Genomic DNA, 15,401 nt, shown 5'->3' on the forward strand with positions numbered 1-15,401 from the left:
AACTGCTATACATGTATATTAACTTTTCATCTGTTTCAAACTGATTAAAAGGCAGATTCTTGTCTTACAATGTTACATTAGAAGTACTTGAAAACTTTCTGTATAGGCTGTATTCTTTATACTTTATAGTTAATCATTATTTTCTGTGTCCAAACAAAGTGAGTTGTTTTTGTACAAACTTTCATTTATTCTGTTGTCTAGAAAACCTAAAAAGAATAGTTTCAGGCTAAATTGTGTATTTTTGTTGTAGTTATTTATAAAAAAAACTCTCAAAGTGATACCCAGAAAAAGTATCTTCACAATATAAAAATTTAATGTGAAAAATTGAAACAAAGCTAAAAATGGTATAAAAAAAATCATGTTGAACCACATATGTCACATGAATTTTTTTTGTTAGATGCAATTAAATGTTTTCAATTACATATGTACAGTAAAAAAGGATGGGGAAAATGACCAAGAGACAATCATACCAACATAAAAACTTTCATTAAAAAACCAACCAGAGCAGTGCAGCTTTCATGACACAGTTATTTGTGATTTAAATCCATGGTCATCTGAAATTTATACAGCTGACAAAGAAGGTTTTACCTTTTGGAGATTATTGTGTGACTTGTTTGTTAGATTACCGGTTTTTAAAGTGTCAGTCTCTGTAAGAATCAGGCAGTTGGTGAAACATGGTATGAAAGTAAACACCATTTTGAAAGTATTGACTATTTACACCATCAGAATCAAAGAAAATAGACAAGATTTTCCAAATCATTTTGGTAAATTGAGTTGTAATATCATTGAATTGCACTGAAAATGACCATTTCAAGGGCAGATAACTCTGTCTGAATTAATGGTTTTCAAATAGAGAAAGGATCCTTGAATGAAACTATATTGTCAGATTGCTGGGTTTTGACTTTCTGATTTTCCTGATTCTTACAAGAATCAGGCAGTTGGTGAAACATGGTTCAAGAATTTGCCTGATTCTTACAGAAACTTATACTTAAACTTATTATTATATAGTATGATATTGAAGATATAACTTCATAGCAATTTTGATTATATATTCCAGTTCCGAGGATTATTTGGTTCAAAGTAGGTCAATATCTAGGATGAATTGATCACATGACTAATACTAAAAATAACTGTAAGGGAAACAAATCTTAACAGAAATAAAATCTTTCTGAATTTCAAGTCAAACTTGTTTTTGGTGAACTATTAAAAAAAATTAAGCTGAATTACTATGAAACTTGTTTTAAAGGATAAAAATGCAAACTTAGTTAAGATTTGTTTTAGTATGACTAGAATAAGCTTGTTTTAGATCTATAAGCATGACGGAGTGACTCAATTCATCTAGAAAGACAATATTTCTGTTGTTTACATGTGGTTCATTAAGCATGTGTGCATTATCATAATGCATGCTATCAATTCATGCTTTTTCACTTCTCTGTCAATTTTTTGTTCTCTCCAGATCTTAAATAAAAGATTTTGCATGTGTAAGTGGCCTATATCTTCAAGAATGTGTAGACTTAGGAAAACTTTTTATATTGAAAAATTAAAAGTAGCATGTTAGTAGTGGTAAAGGTCATAGACTTCACCTCAGGCTGGCCTTGACCCATGACCATAAGTTTTTCTGATTTAAGAATATAGCTATTTCATGTTTGGAATGCATTTTTGCAGTTTTAATTATTTACACTGTAATAGTCATGAATTAATAATATAAAATAAAAAAGGAATTTACGTAGCAGTTTATAAATGATTAAAAAGTCTTATTTTACCTTACGGATATTTAATTTCAACTTTTGAGACTGGAGAAAAAAATAAGATAATTAATGCTTGCAATGGAAGAGTCAGTTTCTCTCATTTTTAAAAAAAAATATCAAATATTACTCATTTTAAGTAAGGGTTCTGCTCTATGGGTTATTAATGCATGAATACTGATACATCCACTTTGTATGAGATTTGTCCAGTAAGAAGAGAAAAAAGAAATATCCTAAAATATAATTGAAGACATGTATTTTAGATGGGTTGTGTCACTCTGTGATATATACTGTGGTGATAGCCTATGTGTTTGTCTGGAGTATTTGTCTTGATACATGGTTGACTCTTCTATGATATTCATCTGTTGGTAAATCATACATGTGCCAATCTAAATAAATTTAAACTTACTGAATGTTTCATTCAACCACTGCTTGTAGGGTCTAACAACATTCTGTTCTGATGACTCGGTCAAAATCCTTTATTTCTTTTTGCCTTTCTGTAATGCTGTCACAATTATGAAAGATGAAATCTGATTGGTTGGATGAAAAATGTCATTTGAACTGAAAGTAAATATGGTGTTAGTTGATGGATTCTACTTAGATTAATTGAAGGAAACAAATAATAGGTTTGATTTTAATTTGATTGGTACATATTAATATTTCTTAAGGGGTATTATAAAATATACAGTATGTGAAGGTTAGAGGTTGTTTTAAATCAGTACAATGAAAATGTCATTTATTATGGTACACATTTCATAATTTAATTTTATTTCTTTCTATTTTGTGTTTGTTTGTAATATACCAATTTCAAACATTCTAATTACTTTTTATGTACACTGTTCATGGTAGTAAATACAGTTTAGATTGAATTTGACTTTCTTAGGTGACAGTTAGTGTAAAATCACATAGAAAAATACAAAATTTTCAAGTAGTTTATTCCTTGAATAATCCTTAAGAAATTTTAATATGTTTTAAATTTATTTTGGTTACTCGCTACTTTGAGCCTTATAAAGGTAATTACTCGACTCTCGGGCCATCTCTTGTCTCGTTACAGTATGCTTTATCATCCAATTTAATTGCCTTATTAATACAATAAAACTAAAAATCACCTGCCTCATAACTCTTTCTTGCAGAGGAAAATTTAGGCACCCTCAACACTTTTTTGGGCAATAAGAAGGTAAAGTGAAACTCCTTCCTGCCTTCCTGTCTTTTTTTTTTCATGAAAAATGGCCTGAGAACCGAGAACTTAACTTTGAAGGGCATTGTATATTTTTTACTGGCAAATTAAAGGTATTGAGACAGGTACACCAAATTGTGATGTCTGAGCATTCGAAGTTTGAACCTTTGTAATATGTGCTTATTTGCTTTCCATTAGATATTTCAACGAAGTCAGGGTCTTCACTTGGCGTAAGTTTAAAAATAAGTCATTGGAAACTAGTAGTGATTTTCATTCTAAATCTTTACTCAGAAAGTGATGAAACTGTTAAATAATTGAGGCTTTCTAACATGTAACTATAGCATAATGGCTTGATGCATTGCTTTATTTTGTTTAAATGAGTATTTTTTTGTAAATTTATTTAAATTGGTGTGGTGTGGGTTAATAGTAGCTTATCAAATTTCTTATGTACTTAAATATTGGTGATTGTTCAAGGTATTTACAATTTAGAAATTTAGATGTACTAGTACATGAACTCAGTATTTTGTCATTGTCAAAAGTGACCAGGAACTATACATTTTAGTGTTTTTAAGAACAAATAAAATTTCTGTGATGTGAATTAGGTGACAAACTTTGAAGCACAAGCAGGGACAAAAGTATTTATATACTATGGGCTATTGTTTTATTTCCCATTAAAAGTCATCAGCTAAATTCTAGAGATTTATATTTCATTGGTGCTCTATAATTTCTATTTAGTCATATTTATATATGTAGACACTCTGACCCTTCTTTTTAAATTATCGCAGTAAACAGTAAATGTCTTGGTTATGTCTACAATAGTGGTATCTTAGAGTTTTTCTTCAATGTATTTTTATTTTTAAAATATTTGTAAAAATAATAAAAGTAATTTACTTAGGATCACTTCTTTAAACTTTTCAAAGTTTTCATTGGTTAAAAAAACAAAGCTGGGTGATTATCTCCTGAAATAATGTTTTTACATATATTTGATTAAAAAAAAGCACTGAAGCATCAACGTAAAGGGACATTTAATAACCTTTTAACCAAATTTATGAAATGATGAAACAAGTTAGGTTCTAAGTTCCTGTCCAAATTAATCCCTTTTGCATTTAGCATAAAACTCAAATTCTTCAAAACTTGAAGTAACATCAAGTAGTTCATATTTCACAAAGTATATAAGATATACATATATTGGTGTTGTTTTATTTTTATAATACATGTATAGAATAGATACTGATACTCATAGTACTCTTTTTTGTAGTCTCTTTAACTTTACCTTTTGTTTATCTTTACATTTCTATGTAACAGTGTGCATTTATCTTGATTTGAGTTCATATGATGAATTAGTAACTCATAAGTAAACATGTGCTCGGAGCCATTATCTTTTTAAACATATTAGGACAGTTTAATGTTCAATTCTCATTCTATTCCTCCAAAACTATATGAGGGGGGATTTTATTTTCTCTTTTTAGCTTGTAACGATAATTTTCTGAAAGAAATTCTGAAAGTTTAGATCAGTTATAAAATATATAATCCTAATATTTTTACAAACTGAGACTTAATTGACTCAAAAGATAAGTGTTTATGTGTTTGTATAGGCGAGTATAAGGAAGAGAGACCTCTTTCAATCTTTTACTCAACTTAATTTTAATTTTTTATTATATGAACAAGATAATTTTATGTAATATAAAGGTTTCAGTACTAGCTTTGATAGTTACATTTTATGTTTTATATTATTCAATTTATTATATTTTACAATATTTTTTGTTGTTTGCTTACAGAATGAAGAGTTGGCAAATGATTCATCAGACGAGTCTCCTGTTCCTTCCTTTACCTCGAACATGTCTCACTCCACCAATGAAGTATTTGTCTCAGCATTTATCTCACAAACAGGTAAGTACAATGAATGAAGTATTTGTCTCAGCGTTTATCTCACAAACTGGTAAGTACAGTGAATGAAGTATTTGTCTCAGCGTTTATCTCTATAACAGGCCAGTACAATGAATGAAGTATTTGTCTCTACATTTATCTCTAAAACAGGTAAGGACGATGAATGAAGTATTTGTCTCAGCGTTTATCTCACAAACAGGTAAGTACAATGAATGAAGTATTTATCTCAGTGTTTATCTCTATAACAGGCAAGTACAATGAATGAAGTGTTTGTCTCGGTGTTTATCTCTATAACAGGTAAGTACAATAAATGTAAAAATTGTGTCTATTTCCATGAATGAAGTATTTGTCTCAACTTTCACCTCACAAACAGGCAAGTACACAGTTTCTCATTTAATTAATGAAGTATTTATGTCAGTCTCATTCTTACAAACAGGCAAGTACATGATGTCTTACTCCTTGAATGGAGTTTTTGTCTTAGCTTTCAGCTTTCATCTCGAGACAGGAAAATTTGATGTGGTCAGATGAGTATGTTTGCAGGTGTTAAATTTTCCGAATGTTAAAATAATGTTTTTTTTGTGTGAAAAAATAATTTTTATGGAGACTATCTAATGTCCTTATTTTTTTACAGAACTAAAGCAATTATAACCTAACGCTGAAAATGCTCATTTACTTAATCCACAAAGGTTTATTGGTTTTCTGTATCCAGTACTAGATGAATTAACTCAACAGTTCCACTGCCTTGCCTTTTAGGTATAGTTAAAGAGTCAGAAAAGTCTGGGAAGACATATGCAGTGTTTGCTGTGAGGGTAACAAGAAATATAAATGGTGATGATGAAGTCAATGAGATATACAGACGCTATAGTGATTTCCATGATCTCAATATGTTGGTACACGAAAATGTGAGTTGTAATGTTTACAAATATTAAATAGTAACATAGTGGTGTTGATAAAATGTTTTTGGATTACATTTGCTATTACATGTGCATATAGATAAATTTGCAAAAATTGACATTGAAGCAATAATTTGGATGTAAGGGTGTTAAGTATTAATTGGACAGTTATTGGAGGGAGTGAGTAACCAAAATATGATCATGAGTACTGAAGAATGCCTAAATTTAACAATTGTGCAGAACTTGTTCCGGGCATGAGTTGAATCTTTAATCATTCTTAGCACATGTTACTGTATTTTGGTTTTTCACAATGACCAATTGATTATCCAATTTATTATATTTTCTAAATAAACTATTTCTGTTTTCAACATAAATTTTTAAGTTTGTGAATGGCAGATTGATATAAATGTTTTGTCGGTTTGGCAGGATAAAGTGTATGAGGGAAATTACAGAATTGATAGGCTTTGATGGCAGTCCTGAATTGACAGTTTCTTTCTCCGTGTCATCTAGTATGCTGTGAATTCAGTGATTTTATTTTTTTTTTCAGTTTCCAGATCTACCAGGTCCAGGGTTACCTGGAAAAACTGTACTGAAAAACATGAACCAGGAATTCCTAGAAAAAAGAAGAAAACAGCTGGACCTTTATTTACAGGTAGTATTTCATTTTCATTGAAAATAAACATCATCTTAATTTTATAATAATAAACATCATCTTAATTTTATAATATTTATTTATGAAAGATATAATGAAATATGAGCAAATTCTCATCCTAAAACTACTTGAAAAGCAGTCCTTTTGTTTACAACTTCTTTTTAACCACAATATAGAAATTGATTAAACCCTCACACATTCTTTATGGTATGATAAACATAGAAATTGTTCACAAAATTTACTTGAATAAAAAATACTGAAAATCAACATTTTTACCTTTTCTGCTAACTGACAGCATGGTGGCAAAATACACATATAAACAATATTCATTCACTTTTGTTGTAGTAAATTACAAATATGATTTTAAAGTACACATTCTCAGCTTTATTTTAACTACTTTTGATCAGAATACATACAAATAATGTTTTTACAATGCATATTTCTAGGTTCAGTGTGTTTTTGGTACTACATAGGGGGGTGGCCATTTGACCTAGAAGTGGTTATTAAGACCCAATCATATAATTTATAATATCTGTTTTCATTGATATATGTTTTTAACAGAATTTATTAAATCCAAAACTCTGGGAAGATTACAGAGGCCTGAAAGAAATGATTATCAAATTTCTTGCCCAAGGTTTATGGGAGAAACATAAAAGTGAACTGGCAAGAAAGGTAAATGTAATTTTATATATTCATTAAAATCTTTTGAAGAATCAGACTATTAAAATTTATGGTGAAACATACATATTTAATGCAAACAGTCTGAAAAGATATTTTTTTTATCATCCTAAGTTGTCAGGTGTAATTTACAAGTCTTCATTTTATTTCTCCAGTATGGCTTAATGTGGGAATATTTTCAAAGAGTGTTGGAAAATTAGCTTTTTGTTGGAGAAGCCTGTCCCAGAAATGTTCACTTAGAGTGTAACTCAATTTACCAGATATGATCTTTGTTCCTGGGTTTTTATAGTACATATAATATAACTACACCCTCAAAATTGTATCTTTTTTCTGACGATTTTTTCTTGATTCTCCTGAGTATTTAACAGCAGATTATATCTTACTTATCATCATACCCTTAAAGTAAAGATATTTAAAGTATGAAAATGGCCTGGTATTCATATTATATTTAGACTTCAAAGATGTATTTTAGATAGTTTCAAGTCTAAGAAAAAGTTCATATACATAATGTGATAAGTCATAACTTAATTGGCCCTGATAAATCCCTTGGTCAAGGCTTGGACACCCACAAGTATTAGTTTGGTAACAAAGATTAAAGTCTAGATGATATGTTAAGAATCTACCAATTTCAATGACTTCAATATATTTTATCATGTGAAAATTAAACCATTCTGCCCAAAAGTCATCTGTCTTAATGATAATAGACCAGTGCAAGTAAAAATGAATTTGAAAGATAAATCTTTTCTATTTTCTAGATGGACACAATAGTGAACCCATTGAAAACAGCAGGGAGGGCTATTGCCCCAGAAAATATTGTGTATGGGCTGGAGAAAAGATTTAGAACTGTAAGTTAAATATTTCTGAAGTTTAATGTTACTCTTTTATTTAAATTACTGCAAGATATATTTAATTATTATGTAGTAGATTTATCATCAAGAGCACTGCTTTACTATTGACTAGCGAGTCAAAAAAAGTTTTTGAATTAATAATAATAATGATAATAAAATCTTTATTTCAAGAGTGTTTCACAGTTAGTTTACAAGCTAATTTTCCCAGAGGCCCTCATACACAAAGCTATAACTACTGACAAAACAAAAAAAAAACACACAAACAAAAGCTTATTTGACAATATCAAAGCACTTTAAGATAATACAATACAGAACATTAAAAACGGAATTGAGCTTCACATGAAATTCACACTAATTCAAAATGGAATATGTGGAATTGGCATGTGAAATCATGTGAAGGCTCAATTCACATGAATTTTATATGAACTTTTTCACATAATTTCTCGCTCCATTCAGGTGATGATTGTGTGAAAATCATTTAAAAATATTTTGCCTGTGTAGTACAGATCAATTAATGAATACAAACTCTGGTTTTAAAATAGAAACATATTATCTGCTGGAAAGCTGTTGAATCTGTTCTGTGACACCATAAACAAATGTATACATGCTTTATGCTTTAAGTTAATCGGTATATAATAATTTTATGTAACATTCAATTTCAGGATTCTCTTGATAGAGAGCGACAGGAAAGTTGTAAAGTGGCAGCAGGAATAGACACAGAGGTAATGTGATATTTACTGAGCATTCAGAATTATCATTGTGTTTTTTGGCATTTTTTGCCATAATGCTATTTATATTTTTGCTTTTTGAAGAATAATCCTGTTTCATAAATATTAAAATTTCCAAAATGTCAGTTTTGATTTTTGAATTACAATGGTTTTTTTATTTTTTTTCATTTATGATATTTATTTTAAAAGGACAAATTTTGTGTGTTGTAGAGCAGTAGACTTGAAATGATTACATAAGCCTTTTTACAACAAATGAGAACAAGAAAAAAAAATCCAATAACAGAACGATGAATCAAAATAAGTGGGGAAGTAAATATCACAGTGAGCCTGATAGTGCCATATGTTCCGTTTTATTGGCAATTTGTTTCCTTTGAGAAGTAAATATCACAGTGAGCCTTATAGTGCCATATGTTCTGTTTTATTTACAGTTTGTTTCCTTTGATGTTTTTCCTTGATAACATTTTTTATATCTTTCATTCTGATTGTACCACAAAAATATAGGGCAAAATTTTGACATAGTGATTGTCATAAGAAAATCCATATGGGGTGTATTTCGAGGTGAATTAATGAATGTAGTCAAACCAGGAAGTGCAATTAGAATATATTAAAAATATATATATTTAAAGTTTTAAAGAATATTAAAAAATAGTATTTGAAGAACTTTACAGAGATATGTCATATATAACTTACAAAACTGAAAATTTAAAGCATAAGTATAGGAAAATCAATGACATTAAATTATAGACTAAGCACTGCAATCCATTTCTAACATTCTATGGGAAATCATACAACCCAGGAACGGCACTGACCCACATTTCCAATGACTTCCACCCCCAAAAATAATTTAATATGCGTATTAACATGTTGAAAACCCCACACTTTTGACAAAATATGAATTGATGATAAAAAAACAATAAAAATTACTATTGTTTTGGATACTGTCTCTGTTGTGTGAATATTTAGGCATTTTTCAGTATGAAGCTACTGCAATAGTTTTTATAAAACAATTTTTTTGTTATTCAGGTTGGAGAAAACATTCCTTTAAGAATAATGTTACTGCTGATGGATGAAGTATTTGACTTACAACAGAAGAATCAGTGGTTACGTCGTAGGATTGTCACTATACTCAGACAACTACTCAAAGCTACATATGGTGATACAATTAATAGGTAGTGTATTATTCTTTGTTTTTTTTACATTCTGACAGTAGGTGAAATTGTTTTGGAAACAAAGACATTTTTATCATAGAATAGATTTAAGGCCATTCACACCTATTAACCTTTGTTAAAATATGGGAAATTTTCCCTCATTGACACTGTTTCATGTGGCAGATTTTTATGTTAAAGAAAATTTTTATGTGAAAAATCAGTTATTTAGTACTTTTCACAGAAAATGTAGTAATTTTAACCAGAAACATCCTACTAACCTTACTTTTATGTGTGAAATTCTATTTTTTTTTTATTAATTTTGTGGGAGTCTCCTCCCCCATAATGTGGGAGGGTTAACAGGTATGACCTCTCCTCAAATGTGGGAGGGTTAACAGGTATGACCATTTGAAAGTCAGTTTATTAGTTTTCAGGCCATTTTTAGTGAAAACCAATAATGAAGTAAGATATTTCTTTTTACACTTAAATTTGCTGCAGATAAGTAATTAAGGTACTTTTACAGTAATCATAGCCTGAAATAAATATTTGGAAGATGATTTATTATTTTGAATCTATTGGGGAATGTTTTTCTATTGGAAACAATATTTTAGATGTAGTACACATCTCATACATGTGGAGTGTTATACTTGTATGTCATCTTCTGTTATGAGCTTTGCTTGACCTTGACTTCTATTTTAAGAGTATGTAGACAGTAAAATTAATAGCATGATGTCTTGTGCAACCTTGTGACTTATTATGTTCTTGGGAATTAAAAAAGAAAAAACAAACCTGCATTCAGGTTCAGAGTAACATGATACATTAGAATAAGTGGTTAACGCCTATTGAATTTGGTTTTTTGTAGGAAAATAGTGGAACATGTTGATTTGATGACCTCAGCAGAACAGATGGCTGAACACATAAAAAAATTGAGGTAGGTTTGTTTTCATTGCTGGGGAAATAATTCTTTAATCTTATCTTTAGATGAGTCACCTGTCAGAAGACAAGCACATGCTTGGTTTAAAATCCAAATTGGTACCTTTTTAACCAGTCAAAAGTAACTTGCCGAAACAGTTTGTTCATTTGTAATTGGGGCACTTACATGTATCCATGCAATGCCTTAAAGTCGATTGTTAATGAAAGAAATAGGTACTTGTTCAAACTTTAAAAAATAAGAAAAATGGACCCTCTTGTCTATTTGACATATTGGCCTATTGAAGATAAGACCCTCTTGTCAATTTGATGTATTGGCCTGTTGAGGACGAGACCCTCTGGTCTATATGACATACTGATCTGTTTAGGACCAGACCCTATTGTCTAAAATTCAAAACTCACAACTGCTTCTTTATTATCCTACTCAGAAGTTACTTTTATTCCTGGTTATCAGTTTTGTGGTTTGTCAGAATTTTGTTGGTAAATGGATTTTTTATTTGATAGATTCACCTGAACTACACATTTTTTCCATGGCAGTTTTACATTTTGTTGGAAATTTGATTTCATGGTTTGAATGAACCAAAAAGCCACAAAAATGCGTCCCCAAGAAGAATACTTCTTCAGGGTTTTTTTTCAGGATTTTGAAAGCTTTAGTCATTTTTGTGTGAGAACCATTTAAATGATATATTCTTTAAAGTGGTATCTGCATCTGACATAAAGAAGATATTTGGGTATTGTCAGTTATTTACAGCATTATGTAATAACATAAAATAAATTTAAATGTACATTGCACATCAATTAAGCCCATTTTTTTATGCAAGCATGTTTTCCAGACAATCCACATAGCACACCTGAGATTTGATTAAAAAAGATACTCCCCATCAAAAATGAAATTTCTTTAACACTAGCTCTTGTATGTTATTCTTAATAAGGACCATATATTCTGAGATAATTTTTAATGTCTTTAATATTGAAAAAAAATGCTGTTTTCTGCATGGCCACCCTTTGTAGAAACACAAAAATACATGCAGCACAGTGTAGATATTAAGTTGGTTCCCTTGTGTTGCCTCATGAGATTCATTTTTTAGCACAATTTCATCTCTAGACTGAAATTAATCATTATTTCACAGTTATATTTAGTATTGGTGTCTGAGGAGTTCTTCGATAGTATAAGCCATAAATGATATTTTCAAGATCAATCAATGACAAAAATGACGAGCGCTGGAAAAATCACTGCCACAGTATTATATTTTTAAGAGTTTCATTTTAATTTTAATCTTTCCTATGGAGTAAGATTTAATGTAATTTAACTCTCATGTTGACAGAGATGCCTTTTGGCCTGAAGGTGTTTTAGCAGAACCAAGAACAACCAGAGATCAAAACACTAAAATGAGAACTAGAGTTGTGTGTAAAGCCAAGATGTTAGGCAGTATATCAGGTATGAGTTCTTTATCTACATTGTCTTTTTCTTGAATTTTACACAAGTTGAAGAATTTTGTTTCAAAGTTCACAAGTTTCTATATTAAAATATATGAAAATGAATTCACTGAACTTAGAAGCAAAGCATATCTTCTTATATCTGTTTGTCCATATACATTACAATTGTTAAAAATGTTCAATATTTTTATGGTCTTTTTGATGGTTGAAAGCTCATTAAAGCTTACATGATTAGAATAAAAACAATTGGAGAACCTGTATTTCAAGTTATTTGGTGTACAAAAATAACTTATGTTGGTTTTGTTGGCACTGTATTCAAATGGAATTGCACTGATACTTACACAGGTTGAAACCACAACTTCAGCTCTGCTTACCTCCTCTATCTAATTTCAGAGATTTGTTATGGAATATGTGCTATTATAACTAAAACTGAAAAAAAATATCATAAATTAAATTGTTTATTTAGAATTTTTTCAGTGCACACACATGAAAACTGCATGCTGCTTTAAAAAAGTATTATTATTCTAGTAAAACAGTGATAAGTCTTTATTCAAACTTCATGAAATTATTCCTTTTACCATTTACTTCACACCTATAAATTCTCACATTTTCTGTTAAACTATAATTATTTTATTTCCTTTAAGCCTAATGCAATACTGTATGGCGGACTATTTTGACAGGTGTTACATTTGATGATTTTGAAGCAAAAATGTATATGAAATATTTTGCATTTCTAATTTTGACGGATGATTAGTGATGCACTAATTACTGTAACCCAGAAAAAAAATACTTTGCAGAATTTATTTTGGGTTTTTAGACAGACTGCTAAAATAGGCCAAAATTAGCACCCCTCTGAAAATTACCTGTTATTCTGTATATAATGTGTACCTGACCTATTAAGTGGTCATCTGATGTTCTATTTTCAGATGAAATAAAGGCATTAATGGGAAAGGAAACAGTTAAAAAAGGAGTAACACGGGTATTTAACATGTTTCAATATAGAAGTCTAAATCGAAGACTTGTATATGTGTTTTTAGAAGGAGTGATAGCGACACTATTCCCATATAACAAATTCTCAGAGTTGTTCTGCAAACTGCATTCCCGGTCATTGAGACTGAAAGCAAAACAAGAAAATTCACAAAATTCCTCATCAAAGGACTCAAGTATTCGTAAACGACCAGGGAAACGGTGATATTTGACTGTGATAGGATTTTTTAATTTGTATTTTTTTTTATGTTAAATTATTGAGATTTCTGTTATTGTTACATTTTGATTTACATTGATGGATTTATCATTTTATATATCATTGTTTTGAATTTCAATGGACTCTTATATTTCATGGCTAAGAATATTGTATTATTGGGAAATTGTTGTAGGGTGCAATATTTGTCATACATATATATTATAAATAATTTCAAAATCATGGAAAGGTTATTCTGCCAAATATTTTCTTCAAATAGAAAGACATTATTTAGGTCAATGAATTTACAATTATGACAATGTCACAGAGTTAATTATTCAATGTTGCTGCTTGTGCTTTTTTTGAATATCTGACAACATTCTACTAGTATCAGAGATCAACATGAATGCATTTCTGATTCTTTTGAACCATTTCAGAAAACAAATGTACCATTTTGAAGCCTATCATGTGATTGACCAAATTAAAATACTAATGCATGTGTTAAATGAAAATGACAATTTTTTTGTTAGAAATTTTACAATTCTTTCATGATAGTATATATGCAAGATAACTTAAGACAAAATAAAAGTTAAATGTCTTAGACACAAGTAGTTAAGTGTAAGTGTTTGTAAGAATCAGGCAAAAGGGAAAAAATCATGCATGTCAAAACCCCACAGATCTGACAATGTATTATCACTCAAGGATATTTTCTTTATTTGAAAAGACCATTATTTGATCTCTGCATCATTGGCTTTTCGCAGAAATTTTTCAATAGAATTTTAGGAAAGTAAGGTTTTTGACAGAGTTATATGCCCTTGAAATGTTCATTTTCAGTGTATTTCAATGAAATTGTAACTCAATGGTCCAGTATGATATGGAAAATCTTGTCTGTTTTCCTTGATTCTGATTGTGCAAATAGTCAAATAATGCTATCAAAATGCTGTTTTTTTTCCATACCATGTTTCACAGACTGCTTGATTCTTTACATGGACTTGCACTTAAGGGTTGTACCTTTTTACCGTTTATGTCATCTTTAATTTAGGGGATTTTTTTTAAATGTTTCAGTATTAGATCATTTTCTGTCTAAGAGAGATCTTCATTAATACTTTTTTGAAATTTTATATCTCAAGCACTAATGTTTATAGGGTATTAAGCTTTTGTCTCATCTTTTTTTTTCTATTGTTTAATTTTCTTTATTTGACAACTGCTGGAAATGATGCTCACTTCTTCCTCATCTTTATTTAGGGCTGTTCCATTATAAAGTAAAGTTCTATGGGGAGGTATGTTTTTGCAAGATGACTTACCTATAGAAGCAGTATGCTAAGAGTTTGACACACATGTGCAGATTTTGAAAATGTGCCCCCCCCCCCACCTGGTATATTTTAATGGAACAGTCCTTACATTAAGAAATATGTACACATTTTTTGTGATTTTAATTTTTGTCAAACAAGTACAAGTTGGACATTTAGAAGAATCAATGAATTATCAATTGTGTCTTAATGAAAACATAAGTATATGTATTTTTGTTTCCAAGACAAAATTATGTAATTACATGTATTTAATATATATTTAAAATTTTAATGTCACAGCTACTTGTAGTACTTTAGAGTTGACAATCCTCTTTGGTTTTTATAGAATTAGAAACAGAAATCTGTGGAGCTTACATTAGAGATGCATGTAGTGAAATATTTTTTTTTAAAGTTTCATATTCATTCTGTTGTGACACAAACCACATTGAATATTAAGTCTGCCAAAATACATACAACATGTGATTTCATTTTACATTGATCATCTCGTAAGAGAAAGGCACACAGCATTTACTTTATCAATGAATTGCTCTGTAATCACAAACATTTATGATTGAATTTTTTTATTCAATACTCTAAGAAGTTATTGTAGAAGTGCAGCAATACTTGTCTAAACTCAACAGTGAAAAATCTGAAAATCTGTCTGAATAGTTCCTTTGTCTGAAATTTTAATGTATTTTGAACCTTGATAAATTGAACCAATTTTAAAGTCTGAAAGAGATGTCAGTTTTGACAGGTTTCGCTGTATCAAGTAAAACATGATACTATTTGCAGCATTTCCCTAACCTGGATTG

General features: G+C 29.7%; 1 protein-coding gene across 5 annotated transcripts in view; it reads left to right on the forward strand.

Annotated features, from left to right (window-relative positions):
- The window catches only part of LOC148603523 (sorting nexin-13-like), a 34,081-nt gene extending 20,538 nt beyond the window's left edge, over positions 1-13,543 (forward strand). For 3 of the 5 annotated variants that reach the window (XM_088551415.1, XM_088551416.1, XM_088551417.1), the window contains exons 17-27: positions 3,121-3,152; positions 4,701-4,812; positions 5,563-5,711; positions 6,250-6,354; positions 6,916-7,026; positions 7,788-7,877; positions 8,543-8,602; positions 9,632-9,777; positions 10,616-10,684; positions 12,009-12,121; positions 13,047-13,543. In XM_088551415.1, coding sequence (XP_088407541.1) covers positions 3,121-3,152; positions 4,701-4,812; positions 5,563-5,711; positions 6,250-6,354; positions 6,916-7,026; positions 7,788-7,877; positions 8,543-8,602; positions 9,632-9,777; positions 10,616-10,684; positions 12,009-12,121; positions 13,047-13,312 — 1,253 coding nt within the window. In that variant the 3' untranslated portion in view covers positions 13,313-13,543. Of the gene's footprint in view, positions 1-1,057; positions 1,081-3,120; positions 3,153-4,700; positions 4,813-5,562; positions 5,712-6,249; positions 6,355-6,915; positions 7,027-7,787; positions 7,878-8,542; positions 8,603-9,631; positions 9,778-10,615; positions 10,685-12,008; positions 12,122-13,046 lie in introns of all 5 variants that reach the window. The other 2 variants (XM_088551418.1, XM_088551420.1) reach the window with 1 other exon arrangement.
- The last annotated feature ends 1,858 nt before the right edge of the window (positions 13,544-15,401 follow it).

Source organism: Perna viridis, chromosome 11 (genome assembly GCF_037379345.1).
Source record: "Perna viridis isolate PV_CMFRI_1.1 ecotype Kerala chromosome 11, ASM3737934v1, whole genome shotgun sequence".
NCBI classification, from domain to species: Eukaryota; Metazoa; Mollusca; class Bivalvia; order Mytilida; family Mytilidae; genus Perna; species Perna viridis.